Below are 23,690 nucleotides of genomic sequence, written 5' to 3' on the forward strand. Positions count from 1 at the left end.
CAGATTGTTATGGGACGGGCCAGAGTGGCTTGGTCACTTAAGCTTCCAACCCTTGATCTCAGTTCAGGTCACGACCTCGTGGTTTGAGTTCGGGCCCCACACCAGGCTCTGCCATGATGGCGCGGGGACCTGCTTAAGATTGTCTCTCCTTCTCTCTGTCCCTCTCCCACTTGTGCTCTCTCTCTGAGAATAAATAAACAAACAGATTGCTAGGTCCCACATCCAGAGTTTCTCTGGAGCGATGCCTGAGACTTTGCATTTCTAACAAAGTTCTCAGGTGTGGTGACACAACTGGTCCTGAGAATACACTTGAGAACCATTGGTCATACGTTTAAACTGGCCACAGGTAACCAAAAGCTGCCTAGCAGTACTGATCAGTTCAAATTCTTGTCTGAATGGATGAGGTGGAGTGCTGAGAAATAAACTTCTACATTACATTTCAGTTGCAGCAGTTAGAATGACTGCTGGTTTCAGAGGTCTTCTCAAACCACCATTACTTACGAGGACACAGTTTTTTTACACTTCAGTTTCCTTATGCATAAAATAAGGATAGCATCTGTGCTGTCCTTCCCCTAGCGTTGTGCAGGTCAGATGAAATGGGAATGAACATATTTGAACCGTAAAGTGGTATGGCCCCCGAAGGTATTGCAATGGTTTTTCAATACTTTTCTTAAAATAGCACTAGTTTCTTTTGGCTCTCTTGCATTTCTGATTAATTCCAGCAGCTTTAATGCAGGCATATAGAGTTCTTTTATTGCTATAATAATTAAACTCAAACTTCAAACTTAAAAAAAAATTTCATTCAATGAGATCAGAAATACCTTACAAACGTTCCAGAGAGGTAAGAATGATTCCCAGTCTCTACAGCAGTAAGAGAGGTATAAGACCCACAGTTTAGATTGGCCTATTAATAAAAATGGCTACAAGTTACAGCACGTGAAGATATAAAATCACCGTGTATAAAATGATAAACCTGTCTACCCTAGACTGTTATGTCTCTTGAAATTTCTATTAATTTATCTGTCTTTGTTAGTAGTAAATCCTCACAATCCTGGCGTGGCTGTTTTTCTCACCCGAGGGCCCCCAGCTCCCTCCGAGGGCCAACACAGTTCTTGCTCAAATTGAGCGCGTTTGTGACTTTTCATTAGTCACCAGCTGTATTGAATTCTGCTTGGCCTTCAACTAAGCATCGCAGATATTAGCCTCACTGTTCCCAGGTGTTAACTAAAATAAACATGATAAAACGTCAGCCAGGATGGTGACATGGTTCTAAAGACAAGGTTTGGGAGTATGACGGTCCCCGTTTGGGGACTGGTCAAGGCACTTGGCAGGGTGGTTTGCCAGGGGCAGAAAGGAGTCTCCGAGAGCCCAGCACCACCCCAACTCCCCCCGCCCCGCCCCAGTCCCGGGCCCGGCCCGCGTCTGCACGCGCTTCTCCCGGGCGCCGCCAGGAGGCGCCCGCCGCAGCCGAGGCGCTGCGCACACCCGCGGATAGCCGGCCCGGGGGGCGGAGGGAGAGGAGAGGAGGGGCTGGAGGGGGCGCGGCTTGCTCCCCGTCCCTCCCGGGCGCCGGGCCTCCCTCTGCGCCGGGCCCAGGGCTGGCGGCCGGCGGGGGTCGCGGCGGCGGCGGCGGCGCTGACGGGCCGCGGGCACGGGGGCCTGGCTCCGGCTCCGGGTGTTAGGAGACAAGATGGCGGCGGCGCTGTGGAGGCTGGTCTCCTCCTCTTCTCCTCTCTCCTCCGCCCCGCCGCTCGCCGCCTCCTCGGTCTCCTCCTCCTTCTCGTTCGCTGCCTCCTCCTCCTCCTCCTGCAGCAGCCCTAGCGACCGCCGGAGCGCCGGCCCGCTCTCCCGGAGCTCCGGAGGGGGATAGACGGGGCAGCTGCGGGCTCCGGCGACCGAGGCCGAGCTGGGGCCGGGGCGGGGACGACGGCGGCGGCGGCGGCGGCGGCGCCGGGTGGGGATGGGGTCGCAGACGCTGCAGATCCTCCGGCAGGGGGTGTGGGCCGCGCTCAGCGGGGGCTGGTACTACGACCCGCACCAGGCCACCTTCGTGAACGCGCTGCACCTCTACCTGTGGCTCTTTCTGCTCGGCCTGCCCTTCACCCTCTACATGGTGAGTGTGGTGGGGGCGGGGAGGAGGGTGGCCCCTTTCCCGCTTCCCCTGGTCGCTGGCCGGGCAGCGCTGGCGTTCCGCAGTCCGGCGGCTGCTCGCGCCTCTCGGGCTCCGGGCCGGGGTCGCGCCTTCTCCTCGCCCCGGCCCGCCCGCCGCCCCCTCGGGCCCACTGCCCCGCTGGCTCTAGTGCTCCCCTCCCCCACCCAGCTCCCCCTCTCTGCTCTTTAGGGTGTCCCTTACGTCGGTGATGACAGGAGGGACGGAGCAGTAGCAGCAGCCCCTACCTGCGCCCCCGTGTGCCCCACCCTTTTACGGGGAAGTAGTAGCCTCCGGGGCCCCTTCTCAGGGGTCCTGAACCTGTAGCCCCTCCAGCCCGTTGCACCCGGGGAGGAAAGCCCGACTGGGGCTCCCTGCCCTCCGCGTTTTGTGTCAGGCGCCGAGCACTGTGCTCCTAAGGGACGCCGCATTCATCCTTGGCACGCGTGCTTATTTGCGCTCCGTTCCGCGGGCGCCCGGGCACCCCTTGGGCACTCCCTTCACCCGAGGCGGTTCTCTCTCCGCGCTCCACCTCGCCTCGAATCCGCGTGCGGGGCCCTCGGCGCGGGGGAGGAGTGCGTGCCGCTCGGTGGGGAATGTAATTGCGGGGCGGCCGGGCTCTAACTCGCGACTAGGTGGTGGTTGAAAACCTGGCTCCTGACCTTCCTGCCTCCAAAAATCATTGTTTGTGCTGGTTCTTTTCTGTTCAGCTCTGTGGTCAGCGGTTGCTGTGTTTCCAGGCCAGCTTTGGGGGGAGGGAGCGGGGGAGATACGGGGAATCTGGCTGGCATTTCAGATTTGTTTGGATTGGTTCAAGGCCGTTTACTGATAGGAAAAAGGAAGTGCTGCCTGTTGCCGAATTCAGTACGATCAGCCTCTCCGAACGATCTGGGCTTGTTTTTACGCTGTCTTTTCGCTGAAAGTTGTACGCATGTTTTGTTTTGTTTTGTTTTGTTTGTGTTTTTAAACACATTAGGTTAGGGTGGGGCGGTTGGGTGACTAATGTGGAAGAGAGATGATACTTAAACTTCAGTTAATATTTTTAAGCTTCGGTTAAATTTTTAAAGTAACCGGAAGGGAGGAAAGGATGATAACTTTTTTGTTTTAGGAGCGTTCCTTTTAATGTATTTCTGTTAACTTTGTGGTTCTTTATGGAGCTATATAGTAAAGGCGCTGGATTGGAAAATCTGGGAGTATGCCTGAGAAGTGCTGTAGTGAGTGAGAACACCGGATCCTTTCCTAAGTGAAGCTCCTTTTCACTGATTGGCAGGAAAGTGCCTGCTTGGGGGAAGACGTGCGAAATTTTACATTCCCAAGCAGATTTTAGTTTTACATCAAAATTGTTTTGAAGGGACTTATTGCTGCAGATAAAAAGGACATTTAAAAAAATGCTGATGACTTCTTATTTTATTATTTTTTTTAGGGGACTTGTTCAGTCTTGTCCCATTCTGAAAATTTGTCGTGAAGTGTTATAATTTTCAATTAATTCTGCCCTAGGGGGTTCTATTTGCATTGCTCTACCTTCCAGGAATATGACATCATTAACGAACAGGTTAATTACTTTGGGTATAAGAATCCTCAGGCTGTCACAGAGCTTTCATGGCAGATTTCTCTTACATCCAAGAGAATTGTGAACTTAAAACTGAAACTGGTACTTCAGATGTAAGGATTAGTTGCTGTGTTGCAGTGTAAGGTTTCCATGTGAGCACGTGAGCTGTGTTAGGGGCTAAGTCGCTGTGTAATCAGCAAACATTACTAAAGGAAATTAGCATAAATAGAGAGCAATACATTGAGTTTACTGTTTCATTTTGGGAGTTTATTCAGTTGAATTTAATTCACAAATATTTGAGTGTCTACTATGTCCTGGGCCATTTGCTAGATTCTTGGAAAACTGCTTCTCTGACTTTCTTGTCTTATTTAATGGTAATTCTGTTCTTCCTCACCTTTTAAAATCTCTCCTTGATTCATTTTTCTTTTCACATCCAGTTCATCGAATTTTGTGAGTTCTGTTTTGAAAACCTAAAATCCAGCTAGTCCTCATCATCGCCCACCTGGTTCAAGCCACCATTTATGGCTCCTCTGGATAATTGCAGGATTCTAATGAGGTTCACTGCTTCTGTGTTCTCTATTCTTGTTACAGGAGTCTGAGTGATTCTTTGAAACATAAATCAGATCATGGCACTCTTCTTCCTTCAGAGCCTGCCCTCTGTTATACTCCATCACTTTGCCTTCTTAGAATTTTCCCAACATAACAACTATGTTCCTGCCTCAGGGCTTTTGCACTTGCTCTTCTCCCTCTCTCTCTGGATGACTCCTGAAGATACCTGTGTGACTTGCTCCACCTATTCAGATTTCAGTTATATGTGAGGCTTTCCCTGATAACCAATGTAACATAGCAACCGAGTAGCTCCTACAGTATTTCTAGTCCTCCTTTTCTCCTTTATTTAATAATGTTTATTACTAATTGATATATATTAGTATCTCTTTTTTTTTAGTGTTATTTATATATTTTTGAGAGAGAGAGAGAGAGAACACGTATGTCAGCAGGGAAGAGGCAGAGAGAGGGAGAGAGAATCCCAAGCAGGCTCCTTGCTGTTAGCACAGAGCCCGACATGGGGCTGGATCTCAACGATGATGAGATTGTGACCTGAGCCGAAATCAAGAGTCGGCCACTTAACCAACTGAGCCACCCAGGTGCTCCTATGTTAATATTTCTTTATCTCTTTGGAGTATATGGTCTGAGGAGGGCAGAGACTATTTTGTTCACTGCTTTGTTGTCAGGACCTAGATCAGTGCAAGACACGTAATAACTGCTCAGGTGTTGAATGATTAGAAATGAACAAGACACAGCTTCTGCCTTCAAGGAACTTAAAGTCTAGCTTGGGGATAATGAACAGTTGACAAACATTAGAACTGTTGTGAAAAGGTAAGTACAGAGTGGCCCTGAGTTTCGAGTCAGGCGATTGATTCTTGTCTAGGGGCAGTCAGCAAAGAGGATTTGCCAGCATTTGAAGAAACATTACTAGTTGTATAGTATTGAGATAGATGGAAGTATATACTTAAAGCAAAATTCAACATTTCACGTAAAAATAAAATCTCTTACGGGGGTGCCTGGGTGGCTCAGTCACTTAAGTGTCCAGCTTTGGCTCTGGTCATGATCTCACGGTCCATGGGTTTGAGCCTCGTGTCAGGCTCTGTGCTGACAGCTTGGAGCCTGGAGCCTGCTTCGGATTCTGTATCTCCTCTCTCTGCCCCTTCCCCCATTTATGCTCAGTCTCTCTCTCAAAAATAAATAAACATGAAAAAAAAAAAGAATGGAAAAACATAAAATCTCTAACAGTTATAGATTATTATGGGTATGTTCTCCCAATAATAACTATAAATGATAGTGACTTTTAAGTGTATAGGTTCTTTTTTTTTATAAATTTTTTTAATGTTTATTTTTGACAGAGAGAGCATGAGTGGGGGAGGGGCAGAGAGGGAGGGAGATACAGAATCTGAAGTAGGCTCAAGGCCCCAGGTGTCAGCACAGAGCCTGACATGGGCTTGAACTCACAGACTGCGAGATCATGACCTGAGCTGAAGTCACACGCTCAACTGACTGAGCCACCCAGGCACCCCAAGTGTATAGGTTCTTTATCCCAAACACTGTGTTCTCATTTAACTGATGAGGACACTTGAGGTTAGTCGTGGATGACCTGTTTTGTGACCTGTTTTGTGACCTTTTGTTTAATCTAGCAATTAAAGGGCTAGATTTATACAGGGCCTTTGTAGCCATTGTATAGGTAGCTTTTTTTTTTTTTTTCCTTTAAATTAAAGGCCCAAAGTCTATGAAGAGGTAGTAGGTTAAGTTAGGTAGAGTCTTAGTGCTTTCTGTATAGGAGTAAAACACTTTTGCTATTAGTAGCTTTTGTGGATGCTTTGAAAGGTAAGAGTTTATAGCTTCTGCAATTATAAAACTTTTCAGTAGTGAAAATGAAGAAGTAATTTTTTCCTTCTTACTTTCATTGTCCTTTCTGTTCCTCTTAAGGCACTCACCCCACTTTGTCTTGTTATACATTTGACCCTTGAACAACATGGGAGTTAAGGCCATCAACCCCTACTCCGTGGAAAATCCATGTATATCTTTTGACTCCCCCCAAACTTGCCTGCTAATAGCCTACTGTTGACCTTAAGCCTTATTGGTTATATAAACAGTCAAGTAACATATTTTGTATGCTATATGTATTATATACTGTGTTATAAAGTAAGCTAGAGAAAAAATGTTAAGAAAACCATGAGAAAATATTTACAGTACTGCACTGTATTTATCAAGAAAAGTCCACATATTAGTGGACTCATGTACTTCAAACCCTTGTTCAAGGGTCAACTGTAATCATTTTTGCACATGACATGTGACAGATGGTGAATGTTATAGTCATGAGCTTTGTGGCATTTTTGTGTGGTGGAAAGCAGATTGGAATTGGTGTTATCTTGATTTGTGAATTTTGGCTCTTCTTGATTGTGTGTCCTTTGGGAGAGACCCTACCTTTCTGGACCTTGATTTACTCGTGAGCCATTTCTTGTGTATTTTGTAAGGAAATATTTAGGAAATGAAATTATTCACTTTCAGAGTGGCCTTCAGTAAATGTCATTTAAAAGAATGGCTAATTAGAACAGTGTTTCCTCTATAATGTTGTATGTCTGGAGGAGATGAGATAACTCTCGATTAGTCAAACCATTATTGCTCAACATATTGTTTTCTTCTGTAAAGAGTTATATCCCTAGGTGATGAACTATAACATTAGAATCTATTTACGCAGGTGCTTCTCAGACTCCAGTTGTCACCAGAATCCCTTGAACGTGTTAAAAGTGTGCATGTACTCGTCATTCTGATGCATAAGATCTGGAGTGTGGCCCATTTGTTTGTATTTTATGGACATCCAGGTCAGTTTAAAGAACTTGATCGATATGCCCCTAAGTCCCATCCCCTGACCTAAATCCAGCTGCCTACTCATCATATCCGTTTGGCTGTCTTACAGGCATCTCGAAGGTATCCTGTCTAAATTGTTCTTGATTCCCTGCTAAACCTTCCCCTCACCGTCAGGACCAGACTTGTTTTCTTACTCTGTCAGCCTTGTTAATAGCACCATCGTGTGTGCAGTTGTTCATATGGTCTCCCTCCCCCTTGCCTTGTGAGCCAGTCTTACCAATTCTCATGTCAGAAATCTCAGGCCTTCCTTTCCACTTCCTAGTTCGCCTGGTATTTTGTTTTGTTTCCTTTTTTTTTTTTTTTTTTGGTCTGTACTACTACTTTAGCTTCTATTCTTTCTTTTACAACTCCTTCTCTACCAAGTAAAAGACTCTGTGTTATTCTCCCTTTCTAATATTCTTCACTGACTTTCTTTTACACTTAGAATAAAATCCGGCATTCTTACTAAGCCCTCCCTGAAACCAGTTCCACCTTTGTCTGCAGTTTGTGCCATAGTCACACTGGCCTTTCTGTTACTTCAACCTACTGAGCTCGTTCCTCATCCCGGGCCTTGGCACATGCTATGACTCCTGAAGGGGATACTCTTCTCTCCTGCTCTTTGCAACAAAGCCTGCTGTTGCTTGGTCATCAGGACTTGGGCTTTAATATCATCTCCTCACAGAGGTCTGACCTGCTAACCGTAAGCAGGTTCTCTCTCTTTTGAACATCATTCCATCCTGTAACTTTTTTTCACAGTTCTGTCCATAAACACATATATTTATCTTTGTTTACTTATTTGCTATCTCTCATTCCCCTCCGTCCCTACCTTGTAAGCTGGGGTCACATGACTTATTTGTCATTGTACATCCCGTGTCAGTTCTCATGTTTGGCTTATATTAAGCTTTGAATAAATATTTGTTGAAGGAATCTTTTATAATATATGTGAACCTTCTTTAGACTTATCAGCATAACTGGTAGAGAATTTGGAGGGATGGGAAATTACTGTGGTAGGTTGTATTATATGGTGGAGTTACAGCGTACGTGGGGGTTAGGTTCAGTGTTTGCGTGCATGACAAAAATAAGATACAGAATTATTGAAAAACTAAATGCAGAATGACTGTTGAAAAACCCTTAAATCAAAGTGTAGCATATATAGTTTTTTTCTATGTGCAACTTCACAAATATATATACACATGATATATAGTAACATACTGTAAAATCAATAGATTATATTCAGAAACTAAAATATTCATAACATTTATGAAGGTTTTAATTTTTTTCTTCCAGGTGATTTTGTATCTTCTATAGCTGATGTTTATCATCTACAGAATGATAAGTCCTTTATTAGTAAGGATTTCTCTGAGGGCTTCATGTCATTTTCTTTAGCAAAGATTTAAAAATATTTTAGGGGCGCCTGGGTGGCTCAATCAGTTGAGTGTTGGACTTCGGCTCAGGTCATAATCTCACAGTTCATGGGTTTGAGCCCCACTCAGGTTTTGCACTGACAGTAGGGAGCCTGCTTCAGATTCTTTGTTTCCCTCTCCCTCTGCCCCTCCCCCATTTGAGGGCACATGCTCTCCTTTCTCTCTCAAAAATAAACATTAAAAAGAATATTTTAGGGGCGCCTGGGTGGCTCAGTCGGTTAAGCGGCCGACTTCGGCTGGTCCTGATCTCGCGGTCCGTGAGTTCGAGCGCCGCGTCGGGTTCTGTGCTGACAGCTCAGAGCCTGGAGCCTGTTTCAGATTCTGTGTCTCCCTCTCTCTGACCCTCCCCCGTTCATGCTCTGCCTCTCTCTGTCTCAAAAATAAATAAACAATAAAAAAAAATTAAAAAAAAAGATTTTAAAGATCAATGTAAACAAGATTTTGTTACGATGACTGAAACTGAAATTGTCGTAGTTTATAATTTATATTTCCTAAAATGTTTAATTAGGAAAGTTATTGTATTATAAGTTGACAATTAAACATTATTATAAGTTAGCAATTAAACATTATTTATTATTTTCTGTGTCCTTTAGGAAAAGTTTGATGAATAGTTGGTGGTCTGTTTTGACCTAAATCCTGTGTGTTTTCATACCAGTGTTTTCAATAGTTAGTATCAAGGTGCATGTAATTGTTTCCATAATTGGTTATGACATAGATATAGCTCTTATCTCTTTATTATGTCATTGTCCACAGATGGTTTACAAATGAAGTTCCCAAAAATCATCCATATTTGTCAACATGCAGAAATGCTTGTGACTTTACAGAAATGGCAATTGATTGCTAAAATGTTTTAGTGTCTTTTGTTAAAGATGGGATGTTTTCTGCCATTTGAGAAATTACTCCAAGCTGTAAAATCATTTGGTAATTGAAAAACTAGGAAGGTTTCTTCTATTTCTTTTCCTGCTTTCAAATGCATACATTTAACTAGGTAGTTTGCCTTTGCTAGCTGACTTTATTGAAAGTTAAATTTTTCCAACATTTTTTTAATGAGAATAAAAAAGTTGGGAGAATTTTATTTTTTTTTATTTTAGAGAACACAAGTGGGAGAGAGGGGCAGAAGGGGAGAGAGAGAGAGAATTATTAACCTTTTTTTTTTTTTAAGGGGAATGCTTGTGAAGTAACTTGCAGACATCAGTATAGATCACCCTGAAACATTTCTGCACGCGTACCATCTGCTAGAGTTATGATAGGCACAGATCCTAAGTGAACCGTTGGATGAGTTTGAATGTTGATAAATGCACACACCTGTGTAGTGCAACACCATCGTGTTGTTGAACATTAATGTCACCCCAGGAACTTCCTGCTTGCCCTTCCCAGTCAGCCCTCTCACCCTTATTCTCATTTTTTCCCATGGTAGAGTAGTTTATCTGATTCTAGAACTTCATTTTAATGAAGTCATGTAGCATATTCTTTGTGTAAGTCTTTCTCACTCAGCATAATGTTTTTGAGATTTATCCATATTGTATATATCAGTAACTTGTTCTCTTTTTTTTTTTTAAGTTTATTATTTTTGAGAGAGAGAGAGGGAGGGAGAGAGAGAATTCTAAGCAGGCTCTGCACTGACACAGCGCAGAGCCTGACAAGGGGCTTGAACACACGAACCATGAAATCATGACCTGGGCGGAGGAGATCAAGAGTAGGACCCTTAACTGACTAAGCCACCCAGGTGCCCCATTAACTTGCTCCTTTTTATTGATGAACAGTATTCCTTTGTATGAATATATTAAAGTTTGTTCATCTTTATCTAGTCTCCTGTAGATAAAGATAAGGACCTCTTTTGGCTTTATGTAAAAGGTATCACTCCAGCATGAGGGTAATTTTTATCGGGACTCAGAAGAAATTGGAAAACTTGATTAAATATCAAAAACGTTTTCTCTCCCCAAATAAGAACATGTTTTAATTTAAAATACATTAATGATAATTGCATACCTTATTCTCTTAGTTCAGTTTTTGTAGTCTTGTACTTGTATTTGCTTAGTATTTAGATTTTCTCTGAATTCAATAGAATCTTTATGTATATAGATGTTTTTGCTAAATTCAAAATTATATATAAGTAAAAAGGAGAAAGTAAAAACCTCTGGTAATCCCATTCACCCAGTCAGTTGAACATTTTAGTAACCAGAGTGTATTTGGAGCTTATAAATATGTATTATGCTTTCTTAAAAAAATGGGCTCATAAAATTTGTACTGTTGTGAAGCCTTCTATTTTTGTTTGACTATAAATTGTGAATGTTTCCATGTAAGGAAAGAAAAGTAACAGTTTTAATAGCTCTGTAGTAGGTCCTAGTATAGATGTGTTACAGTGTATCTAATCATTTTCCTGGTATTTTACAGGTTATATTTTTTAGCTGTTTAGAAAACACTAGGGTGAATATTCTCGCAGTTAAATCTTTGTGCTAGTCTTTTGTATAAATCCCTAGAAGTAGACTTGGTGAATCAAGGGATATGCATATCTGTGTTTGATAATTGTTCAGTTTATGAGTGAATCCTTATATTGAGAGAGAGCATGAATGAGAGAATGATGGATAATAACGCAAGGTTCCTGAGAAGGCAAGATAACTGTGTGGTCTAAAGAGCACAGGCAGTAAGGGATCATCCTCAGAAAGGAGGGATGTGGGAGAAGAAGTGATGAACAGTTGGTGGTCAAAGCTGAGGGAGATCTGTTTTTATTTTGATGATAATCTTGAAGTGTGGAGTGTTTTCTGTTGGGAGTGAGGGGAGAGGTCAGGAGGGTATTCAAGGTGTAAGGAGGATTTCCAGAAGGTGAGATGCTGTCCTAAGTTTTAGAGGGTGGGGAAGTGAACTGATGAGCAAGGGATGGTAGGGTTGCCAGGCAACTTTGAGGATGCCTTTGAAGTTGAGGAACATGAGTTCAGAGTGTTGCAGAGGAATGTTCAGGAGAGAAATTTGGGGTAAAATTTATTTAGAAGTTACCACCTTTGCATAGCTGTCACCTACAGTGGCTAACTCCAAGCCACAAGTAGACAAGATCTGGAGAGAAAGTATAATTCATTAAAAGGAAGGTGGTTCGGACAGAACTCCAAGGCCTAACAGCAGTTAAAATCAGTGAAGGAGACAAGAAGGCAAGAGGGAAATGGGAGAGAGGAACCTGTTATGCAAGCCAAAGAAAGAGAGTGTTTTGAAAAAGGAGAAAATGGTCAAAAATGCCAAATTGCCCTCTTAATTTTTCATCAACAGTGTTGAGAGTACCTCCCACCTCGGCTCAGCACTTTCCCAAACAGTGTTACTGTTGTAAATTTCTTACTGGGTGGAATGTCATATAAAACCATTTCAGTAATACTCTGGTTTGATAATTGCTACAGTTTCCTTGAAGTACTTTTTAATTCAAACTTGGTACAAATTAAGGATGCTTACTGCACCAACATATATCACATAACATCTTTTATCTGATTTTTTCCTGTATTCTCACTTTCATAGCAGGCAGCTGATAAATAAGCAGAAATGCTTCCTTGAGAAGAGATCGGTTGCTTTTTTCTGTTATTTGAGTTACATCAAATGGTTTTCCTGTGTCTCTGCATAACTGGGGAGTTCAGAGAATTACTGTGTAGGTGGGCTATGACGCCCCGAGATACCCTGGAAGAGTAACAAGAATCACATTGAGTAGTGGAATGGGAAAGGGCAGATTACAACAAATATTTTCCTACTGCTCTTCGTTAATATAGAGGTGCATTTTGCTAAATCACAGTAAAATTAGTAGTTACTGATTCTGGTTCCTCTGCTTGTTTCCTGAAAAAGTTGGTTAAATGATTTCTTTGGTAGGATTGTAAAACAGGTCAGACTTTTCTTATCTTCCTTTATCGCTAGAACCCGAGGGGTTGTATCTTTTTTAACGTGCACTGTTGGTGCTAGCTAGTGGAGACTAGCTTTGTGTTATGTTATGTTGCTTTGTGTTATGATAAGAAAGAAAAAACCTAGGGAAAAGCAAGCCATTTCCGTTTGAGGTTTTTAGGGGCAAAAAAAAGTTCTATTCCATAGAGCTTTGTACAAACCAAATAGAACCCTGAGTGCCAACTGCGCTGAGAATAGGCAGGAAGCTTAGTCACAGATTTGAGAAGCTTGAATTATGTATCTGGGTGTTTTCCTTTTCCTACCCCTCCTCACCCCCTGTGTGTTGTCTAGACATAAACTAAACAGATTTAACCACTAAAGTTATCTTTAAAACTTTATATTTTGAAATAATTTTAGATTTACAGAAAAGTTACAAAAATAGCATAGAGTTTTTGTATACCCTTTGCCCAGCTCCCTCTAATATAAAATCTTACATAACCATGGTGCATTTATTAAAACAAAGAAAATAACATTAATACAGTACTATTAACAAACTGTAGAATTTATTTGGATTTCACTAGTTTTTCCACTAATGTTCCTATTCTGTTTCAGGATCCAATCCAGGATACTTAATTGCATTTAGTATCATCATCTTTAATATGGGTTTTTTACTGCTTTCCCTTACCATGCTGGGAGTCTATTTTTTAAGGAATTTTACAATTCATAACAACTTATCAAATTGTATAAGAACAATTAGTAGAAGATTTTATGTCTGGGATCGATACATTTGAAATGGACAAAAGAGGAGTGTATCCTAAATGATTTTTGAATCTTGCATTGACCATTAGCCTATGTTAGGCTATTTTAAAGTTAAGATGTTTCAAATATGAAAAATTATATGAAATGAAATAATCCTAAAGACGAAAAAGACTTCAGATATCATTCATGCAGAATGGATGACGGTCCATTCCTATATAATGCTGTTTTTCCTAATTTATAAATTAGAGCCCATGAGATAAATTCATACTTATGTTGCAAGGTATAAATATGACTAATTCCTTATGTGTCATACAGTGTTCAGGAATTGGAAGGAGGATGCAAATATTTACTGGAAGGCTTTATGCAAAGGATAATTCTTTATTCAAAATGTTTACAGTATGCTGGGTACTGTGGTAGGTTTTATGGTGGGGGGACCTTTATAAGTTTTGTTATTTGAGTTGGAACAATGTTTCTCATAATCTTCCCACCAGGCAAATACATTTTTGTTTGGGGGAAGAAACTGTTCTTTAAAAGAAAATATGTTCTTAAATGTAGTGATTTGTTCAGCTACCAAGTATTTTATTATAACATATCCAATATATTAAGTCTTTCTCAGTGAATTATTATTTAAAAATTTTTTTAATATTTATTTATTTTTGAGAGGTGGGGAGGGGCAGAGAGAGAGAGGGAGACACAGAATCCAAAGCAGGCTCTAGGCTCTGAGCTGTCAGCACAGAGCCTGATGTGGGGCTTGCACTCATGAACCATGAAAACATGACCTAGGCCGAAGTCGGAAGCTTAACTGACTGAGCTACCCAGGTGCCCCAGTGAATTACATTTTTAACTTCTCACAGTATCATTTATGCATATTACTGTCTCTCAATAAGTATCTGGAATGGTTAAACGAAAGGATATACAAAGAAATAAAAACCCAAATGGGGTGCCTGGGTGACTCAGTTGGTTAAGTGTCTGACTCTTGGTTTCAGCTCAGGTCATGATCTCATGGTTCCTGAGTTCGAGCCCTGCATAGGGTTCCATGCTGGGAACCTGCTTGGGATTTTCTCTCTCCCTCTCTCTCTGTGCACCCCCCCGCCCCACTCATGCTCTCTCTCTGAAAATAAATAAACTTAAAAAGAAAAACCCCAAATAAACCAGTTATCATTTGTACTATTTCATTTATGCCACACCATACATCGCAGATGAAGCACTGCACATCATTTCCACAAGCATCACAGACCTCTAAGACAGAGCCCTAGTGAACTTTGCAAGGGAATGAAGAGAGCTTTTGGGTGCATTTTACTAAGGAAATCCCCAACTTAAAGATTTTGAAAAAGTGAGAATAAATTTAGCTGATCTAAAAATATTATGCTGTATTATCAAAAAGTCTTACTTTTTTCCAGTCCCTGTGCCACAGGAATATTAAAAGATGCAGTATTGTGCTATGGAAGAATAAGCGTAGTTTTTTAATATGAAGGATTTTCACATGAACAAGGAAGTTGGAAGAATAATACATGATCTCTGCTTAGATTTGAAGATATGAACCTTTTGAAAGATCATATTTGCTTTAGCTATATACTGATGTAATATATATATATCTGCACATACACACATCGATATACACATTCTGTCTTGCACATACACGCACACATGTATATCTGATACATCATGACACCTCACCTCTAAGTGCTTCAGGCTTCACCCTCATAATTGTAACACCTTTATCACATTGAATATTATTAATAATTCTCTTATATCTCACACCTAGTTTATATTTAAATTTCCCTAGTTATCCCCAAGATATCATTTATAGATAGTTTTTCCAAGCCAGGGATCCAGTTAGGGTTTAATCATTTCTCCATCCAATTGACTTTTTAAAAAGTCTAGGCTAATTATAGAATGTCTACGTTATGGATTTGTCTAATTGTGGTGTCATGTTTTTTTTTCCTGTCTAGTCTCTGTAGTTTCTGTAAAGTACATATTTTTTAATGTTTGCTTACTTTTGAGAGAGTGTGAACGGGGGAGGGGCAGAGAGAGAGGGCCATACAGAGGATCTGAAGCAGGCTCCCCACTGACAGCACAAAGCCTGATGTGAGTCTCGAACTCACAAACCGTGAAGTCATGACTTGAGCTGAAGTCGGACGCTCAACAGACTGAGTGACCCAGGGTGCCCCTGTAGTTCCTGTAAATTTAAACTTTATTTTATTGTCCCAAGTTAGAGTTTCTAGAATTTACATATTTCAGCATGATCTTTAACATGAGTAGTGTTGTATTGCAAATTTCCCTTTCATTGTTGCTTTGCCTTTGATTTGGGAATCTTTCATATTTACTGACAGATTTTACTGCCATAATTTTTGTTCATATCATTATGCAGTGTCATTGTTACTCAGGCTTTCATTATGTGTCTTTTGGCTTTCTTCCTTATTAAAGACATATCTGTGTGTCTTTAAGGAGTAAGGAAAAGAAGGAAATAAGGAAAGTCAAAGTAATTGTAAAATCACAGAATGCACCACATAGTTCTTCCCACTATTTTGGCATCCGGCTTTCAACTAATTATAACTTTATGTATTTTTGCTTACTTATAGGTTGAGGAGAATTAGAATTCTCCATTATCAAGCTGTGTTCCCAATACTCTGCTCATTCTGAGTCACTGCTCATCTCTTGTCCTTCTCCTGGAGCAAAAGGCATATCACAGCATGGGCTAGAGTGAGGCCAACATATCTCTGCCTTTTATTTAATTTTTATAGGAAGTTATTGAGCAGCTTTGGGAGATTATTGGAAAGTCTTTTTATGTTTCTTAGTGGTATCTGTCTTGATGCTCTGCTCGAGAATTGCTGGCCTGGAGCACAGGACACAGGCTTGGGGCAGAGCTGTCACTGCCTTTCTGCAACCCCAAACCCACCGTCTGATAATTGGGAATGAACGTACTTGAGGTCCTGTTTTGCGTCATATGAATAAATCGGTACCCGGGGGGAGATTCTGGACATGTGTATTTTGAAAAGCAACTTCCCCTAAATGTACCAACAGAAAAGCCCATAGGTGATTCTGTTAGACACCTCAGGCTAACAGACGCTAGCTTGGGAGGTATTAGTCTCTGATTTGCGAATGTCTGAAAATACCTTATTGTTTCCTGAAGAGGTTGTTGGTTTAGGTCATCTGCATTTTTCAGCAGGGAATAAATTACTGAATAATTTTGATTTGGGCTGTAGTGGGAACTTTTATACTACTGATAATACCAGTAGTAAGTACTGGTATGTAAGATAGCACTTTTTACTCAGTGTAGAATATTCCTCGAGCATTTCACCCTCCAGTTAAAAAAACCACTATTAGACTTTTATCATGAAAATAATATTATCTGTAGAAACTGTATGAGTATCTACAGTCTGTAATAAAAACATGTTCTAAAGTTAAAGACCAGAATAAGAACAAACAGTGCTGTGGTGCACATTTGTGTGTGTAAGATCTTATTTGTGGGAGTATATAGCATGAGTTTCTAGAAAAGAAATTGCTAGGTCAGAGTTTACATATTTAAAATCCACCTAGTTGTTGCCAAACTACACCTCAAAAAAGCGATACCATTTTATATTTTCACCTTTGTGAGAGGACGTGTTTGCCTCTGTTCTCACCAACATTGGTTATTACAAATCTTTTTCAGTGTAATAGTGTAAAATGGTATCTTGTTTTAATTTGTGTTTTCTTAATAAGTTCTTTGAGTATTTTTTCTTAAAAAAATTTTTTTAATGTTTATTTATTTAAAAAAAATTTTTTTTAACGTTTATTTATTTTTGAGACAGAGAGAGACAGAGCATGAACGGGGGAGGGTCAGAGAGAGAGGGAGACACAGAATCTGAAACAGGCTCCAGGCTCTGAGCCATCAGCACAGAGCCCGATGCGGGGCTGGAACTCACGGACTATGAGATCATGACCTGAGCTGAAGTCGGACACTCAACCGACTGAGCCACCCAGGTGCCCCAATGTTTGTTTATTTTTGAGAGAGACAGAGAGCATGAGAGGCAGAGGGGCAGAGAGAGAAGGAGACACAGAATCTGAAACGGGCTCCAGGCTCTGAGCTGTCAGCACAGAGCCCAACATGGGGCGCGAACTCACGGAGTGCAGGATCATGACCTGAGCCAAAGTCAGCGGCTTAACTGAGCCACCCAGGCGCCCCACGAGTATCTTTTCTTATGCTTGGTAGACGTTTATATTTTTTAATTGCTTTTTGTATGCTTTATCTTTTTCTGAAAGTCAGTCATGTTGTTGTGCTTAGTGATTTCTGAGAGACTTTTTACGTATAAAAATTAGTTTTGTGGGGCACCTGGGTGGTTCAGTCGGTTGGGTGTCTGACTTCTGCTCAGGTCATGATCTCGTGGTTCATAGATTCAAGCCCCACGTCGGGTTCTGTGCTGACAGTTCAGATCCTGGAGCCTGCTTTCAGATTCTGTCTCCTCCTCTCTCTGCCCCTCCCCTGCTTGTGCTCTGTCTCTCTCTCAAAAATGAATAAACATTAAAAAAAATTTTTTTTTAAATTACTTTGTCGTATATTAAATCTGCCTACTTTGTCTTTTAACTTTATGTTTGGGTTTTTGAACATATAAATTTAACATTTTTAGTAGTCATGTTTACTAGTTTTCTTCATGCTTATGAAGATCTTCCCTGTAAAAGGTTTGTTAAAAAAAAAAATCATGTTTTTATTTAACTTTTAAATTGGGAATAAATATGCATAGTTAGATTCTCTCTCTCTCTCTCTCTCTTTCTCTCTCTCTCATACACACACACACACGCACACACACTTCTAAAAGCTGATGGGGTGCCTGGGTGGCCCAATTGGTTGAGCATCCAACTCTTGATTTTGGCTCAGGTCATGATCTCGTGGTTTGTGAGTTCAAACCCCACATTAGGCTCCATACTGGCATTGTGGAGCCTGCTTGGGATTCTCTCTCTCTCCCTATCTCTCTGCCCCTCCTGCGCAGCCTCTTTCTCTCTCTAAATAAATAAATAAACTTAAAAAAAAAAAAGGTGGTTAAAAAATTGCCCTTTTTTACCTTCCCACCATCTTCCCAGTTTTGTACCTGCACTTCCTGTAAGAAACCACTATGACTCACCACAATCTACAGATTCAGATTCCTCCACCACAATATTCTATATATTGTTCTTCACACTTAATACATATTAAACATAGATGCATAGATGCATAGATGCATAGATGCATCAGTACCAAAAGGGCTTCTTCTTTGGGTGTTTTGTTTTGTTTTGTTTTGTTTTGTTTTGAGATATACTTGACACATAGCATATTAGTTTCAGGTATAGGACATGGTTCAATATTTGTATATAGTGAGATGATTACAAATCTAGTTAACATCTGTTACCATGCATAGTTAGATTTGTGTGTGTGTGTGTGTGTGTGTGTGTGATGGAATCTTTTAAGATTTATTTTCCTAGAAACTTCCAGATATCAATACAGTATTATTAACTGTAGTCACCATACTGTATATTATATCCCCATGACTTAATTATAAATGTTTATTTATTTATTTTGAGAGAGAGAGGGAGAGAGAGAATCCTATGCAGGCTCCACACTGGAAGCGCAGAGCCCATCACGGGGGTTGATTTCACAAACCGTGAGATCATGACCTGAGCCAAAATCAAGAGTTGGGTAACCACCGGAGCCACCCAGGCACCTCCCCCCTCCCCACTTATTTATAATTGGAAGTTTTTACTTTTGACTCTGTTTCTTCATTTTGTCTGTCACCACCACCACCCCACTCACCTCTGGTAATCACCAGTTTTCTCTGTTTCAAGGTCAGTTGTTTTTTTTCAGTTTCCACACATAAGGGAGATCATATGGTATTTTTTTTTCCTTCTGTCTAATTTAATTCACTTACCATATATAATGCCCTCAAGGTCCATCCATGTTGTGGCATATAGCAAGATTTCCTTCTTTTTTATAGTTCAATAATACTCCTGTGTGTGTGTGTGTGTGTGTGTATGTATACACACACACAGTATATATCAGTTCATCAATTTCTTTATCCATTCATCCATTGATGGACACTTAGATTGTTTCCATGTCTTGGCTATTGTAAATAATGCTGCGATGAATGAGGGGTGCCTGTATTTTTCAAGGTAGTGCTTTGTTTCCTTTGGATACCCAGAAGTAGAATTGCTACATTATATGTTCTATTTTTAATTTTTTGGGGAAACTCTGTACTGTTTTCCATAGTGGCTGTACCAGTTTACATTCCCATTAACAGTGCACAAGAGTTCCCTTTTTTCCCACATCCTTGCAACACTTGTTATTTCCTGTCTTTTTGATAATAATTTTAACAGGTATGAGGTGATATCTCCTTGTGGGTTAGATTTGCATTTCCCTGATAGTAATGTTGAGCACCTTTTCATGTACCTATTGGCTATCTTTATGTCTTTGAAAAAATGTCTATTGAGATCCTCCACCCATTTAAAAAAAATATTTATTTTTAAGAGAGAGAAAGAGGGCTAGAGAGAGAGGGAGACACAGAATCCAAAGCAGGCTCCAGGCTCTGTGCTGAGCCGTCAGCACAGAGCCAACGCGGGGCTTGCATCCGTGAACCGTGAGATCATGACCTGAGCTGAAGTCAGACACTTAACCAGCTGAGCCACCCAAGTGCCCCACTCCACCCATTTTTCAATTGGATTAGTTTTTTGATATTAAGTTGTAAGAGTTTTCTATATATGTTGGATATTAGCCCCTTATCGAATATAGGATTTGCAAGTATTGTCTCCCATTCGGGAGGTTGCCTTTTCATTTCATTGGTGGTTTCCTTTGTTGTACAGAGTTTTTTAGTTTGATGTGGTTTCACTTGTTTATTTTTGCTTTTGTTGCTCTTGCCTTATGGTGTCAACCCCCTAAAAAACCTTGCAAGGACTAATGTCAGGGAGCTTACTTCCTGTGTTTTCTTTTAGGAGTTTTATGGTTTCAGGTCTTAGATTTAAGTCTTTAATCCATTTTGAGTTTACTTTTTGTATGGTGTAAGATAGTAGCCAAGTTTGATTCTTTTGCATGTGATTGTCCAGTTTTCTAAAAACCATGTATTGAACTGTCCTTTTCCCATTATATATTTTGGCTCTTTTGTTGTAAGTTAATTAACCATGTATGTGTCAGTGTATTTCTGGGCTCCTTGTCCCACTGATCTTTGTTTCTGTTTTTATGCCAATACCATACTGTTTTAATTACTATAGCTTTGTAATGTAGTTTGGAACCAGGGAGCATGATGCCTCCAGCTTTGTTCTTCCTTTTCATGATTGCTTTGGCTTTTGGAGCCTTTTGTGGTCCCATGCAAATTTTAGGATTGTTGTTAGATTTCTGTGAAAATTACATTGAAATTTTGATAGAGATTGCATTGAGTCTTTAATTGCTTTAGGTAGTATGGACATTTGAACAATATTTAACTATTTAAAACATGAGCATTTTATCCATTTGTTTGTGGTTTGCCTCCAGTTTCTTTCATCAGTGTCTAATAGTTTTCAGTGTACAGGTCTTTTACCTCCTTGGTTAAATTTCTTCTTAGGTATTTGATTATTTTTGATGCAATTGTAAATGGGATTGTTTTCTTAATTTCTCTGATAGTTTGTTATTGTGTATAAAAGCATGACAGATTTTTGTATACTGATTTTTAATCCTCAACTTTCTGAATTCGTTTATTCGTTCCAACAGTTTTTTGGTGTTTTGGCTTAAACTGTCTTTGGGGTTTTCTTTATTATTATTTTTTAAGTTTTTAAATTTATTCAAGTGATCTCTGCACCCCACGTGGGACTTGAATGAGATCAAGAGTCACGTGCTCTTCCAGCTGAGCCAGCCAGGAGCCCCTGGGTTTTCTAAATATACTATGTCATCTGCAAATGGTGAGTTACACTTCTTCCATTCCAATTTGGATGACTTTTATTTCTTTTTCTTTCTTTTTTTTTAAATTTATTTTTTTAATTTATTTTTGAGACACAGAGCATGAGCAGGGGAGGGGCAGAGAGAGGGAGACACAGAATCCGAAGCAGCTCCAGGCTCTGAGCTGTCAGCACAGAGCCTGACGCGGGCTCGAACTCATGGATTGTGAGATCATGACCTGAGCTGAAATTGGATGCTCAACCGACTGAGCCACCCAGGTGCCCCATTGCTCTGGCTAGGACTTGAATAAAAGTGGCAAGAGTGGGCATCCTAGCCTTGTTTCTGATCTTAGAGGAGAAGCTTTCAGCTTTTCACTGTTAAGTCTGGTACTAACTGTGGGTTTCTTACATAAGGCCTTTGTTATGTTCAGGTATGTTCCTTCTATACCCACTTTATTGAGAGTTTTATAAACGGATGTTGACTTTGGTCAGATACTCTTTCTGCCTCTATTGAGCTGATCATATATGATTTTTATCCTTCATTTTGGTAATGGGGTCTGTCACATTGATTTGCAGGTGTTAAACCATTCTCGCATCCCTGGAATAAATCCTACTTGATCATAGTGTTGGATTCTTTTAATGGGATTGAATTTTGTTCGTTAATATCTTGTTAAGGATTTTTACCTGCATTCATCTGGGATATTGGTCTGCAGTTTTCTTGTGGTGTCCTTGTCTGGTTTTGGCAACAGGGCAATGCTGGCCTCATAAAATGAATTTGGAGCTGTTCCTTCTTTTTCTGTTGTTTGGAAGAGTTTGAGAAAGATTGTTATTAATTCTTCTTCAAATGTTTGGTAGAATTCAGTGAAGCAGTCTGGTCTTGGATTTTTGTTTGTTGGGCTCTGTTTTTTTAAATAGTTGCGTAGAAGTCCATTGTGTGGTTACCTGTTTCCTGCTGATAGACATTTAATTTGTTTGCCAACTTCTAACACAAACCATACTGGGGTAAATAATTTGTATAAACATCGTCTCCGGTGTGTTCAGGTATAGTAATAAGATAAATTCCTAGAAATGAGATTGCTTGTTCAGAGGATAAATGCTTTTGTAATTTTGAAAGATCTGCCAAATTGCCCTTCCAAGGTGTTGTGTTACTCACTTTACGTTTGGAAGCAATACATGAGAGTATCTGTGCTCACATGTTTTGCTCCTTTCATAGGTAACAAATAGTATCTTAGAGTGGTTTTGACTTGCATATCTCCTGCTTTGAGTGGGATTGAGCAGCTTTTCTTAAGCTTAAGGTGTCTTTTTTTTTTTTTTAATTTCTCTGAAGAATTCATGTGCTTTATCCATTTTCTTCTAGGTTGTTTCTTACTAATTTCTAAGCACTGTTATATATTAAGGAGATGAGTCCTTTGTAATATAATTGCAGACATCTAATAGTTTTATAGTTTAGCCCATTTGGAATTTATTTTGCTGTAAGCAATGTGTGAGTATCAAGTTAAAAAATTTTTTTAGACAGGCAGTTGTCCCAATCAACCTAATTTATTAAACCATCTCCTATTTTTCTTAGTAGTTTAAATGCCATATTTTTTATAATTTAAGTTCCCACTGGGGTATTTGCTTCTGTTTTATCAGTGTCTACTCTTACATGTATACTAAATTTTGTTGGTAACCCTTGTTTTTTATATGTATAGATTTTTCTTTCATAGTAGTAGTCTTGTTACTCTGTCTTACTAGTTTTTTTTATAGCTATTCTTGCATCTTTATCCATTTTGTTCAGTTTCTAAGGGATGTCATTGAGTTTGTGATTGAAAGAAATTGAATTTGTGGGTTATTTCAGGGAAGGAAGTTTGACATCTTTATAATATTGAATTAAGGTGATCTCTCCCTTTATGTCCCTAAAGAGAATTTTGTTTTTAAGTTGTTTTTTTTTTTTTAAATGTTAGTCTTGTATATTTTCCCTTAGGATTATTATTCTTAGATTTTAGTTTTTAACGTAGTGTAAATAGAACCATTTTTTTTTTCACTGTTTCTAACTGGTCATTGCTGCCATGTAAGGAAACTATTGGTTTTTATAAAAAAAACTTACTTTAGAATAGTTGTAGATTTATAGAAAAGTTACAGAGATGGTGGTACAAGATATCCCACATAACCGCTCATTTTCTCCTGTTGATTGCATTTTGGGTTACTGTGGTTCATTTGTCACAACCAGTGGACCAATATTTGATATTTCATTATTAACTTAAAGTCCATACTTTATTCAGATTGGTTTAGAGTTTTTACCTAATGTCCTTTTGCTGTTCCAAGATCCCATCTAAAACAATTGATTTTGATTTATTGATTTTGCAGTCACACACTTTATGGAATTAGCTCATTTTTTTCTAATAATTTTTGTTTTAAAAGGATTTTCATATATGCAATCATGTTTATAAAAAGTAATTTGAAGTTCTTTCCAATTCTTATACTTTTTTCTCTTGTATAATTGCCTGCGTGGTACTTTACATATCTGTATTAAATAATGCTGGCAATATATACAGCCTTCCCTGCTTCCCTACTTTAATGGTCATTCCAGTGTTTTACCATTAAGCACAATATATTTTTTGTTTGAAGTATAGATTCTTTTTTTCTTTACTGTGATACAAAAATATTTCTCTATTTTAAAAAAAAATGTGTTTTTTAAAAATTATTTTTGAGAGAGAGAGACAGAGCA

At 39.8% G+C, this 23,690-nt stretch overlaps 1 protein-coding gene across 10 annotated transcripts in view; it reads left to right on the forward strand.

Annotated features, from left to right (window-relative positions):
* The first annotated feature begins 1,517 nt into the window (after nucleotides 1–1,517).
* The window catches only part of PCNX1 (pecanex 1), a 178,366-nt gene continuing 156,193 nt past the window's right edge, over nucleotides 1,518–23,690 (forward strand). For 3 of the 10 annotated variants that reach the window (XM_053224627.1, XM_053224628.1, XM_027066060.2), the window contains exon 1: nucleotides 1,520–2,113. In XM_053224627.1, the coding sequence (XP_053080602.1) occupies nucleotides 1,961–2,113 (153 nt within the window). In that variant the 5' untranslated portion in view covers nucleotides 1,520–1,960. Of the gene's footprint in view, nucleotides 2,114–23,690 lie in introns of all 10 variants that reach the window. The other 7 variants (XM_053224630.1, XM_027066059.2, XM_027066063.2 and 4 more) reach the window with 5 other exon arrangements.

This window comes from Acinonyx jubatus, chromosome B3 (genome assembly GCF_027475565.1).
Source record: "Acinonyx jubatus isolate Ajub_Pintada_27869175 chromosome B3, VMU_Ajub_asm_v1.0, whole genome shotgun sequence".
NCBI classification, from domain to species: domain Eukaryota; kingdom Metazoa; phylum Chordata; class Mammalia; order Carnivora; family Felidae; genus Acinonyx; species Acinonyx jubatus.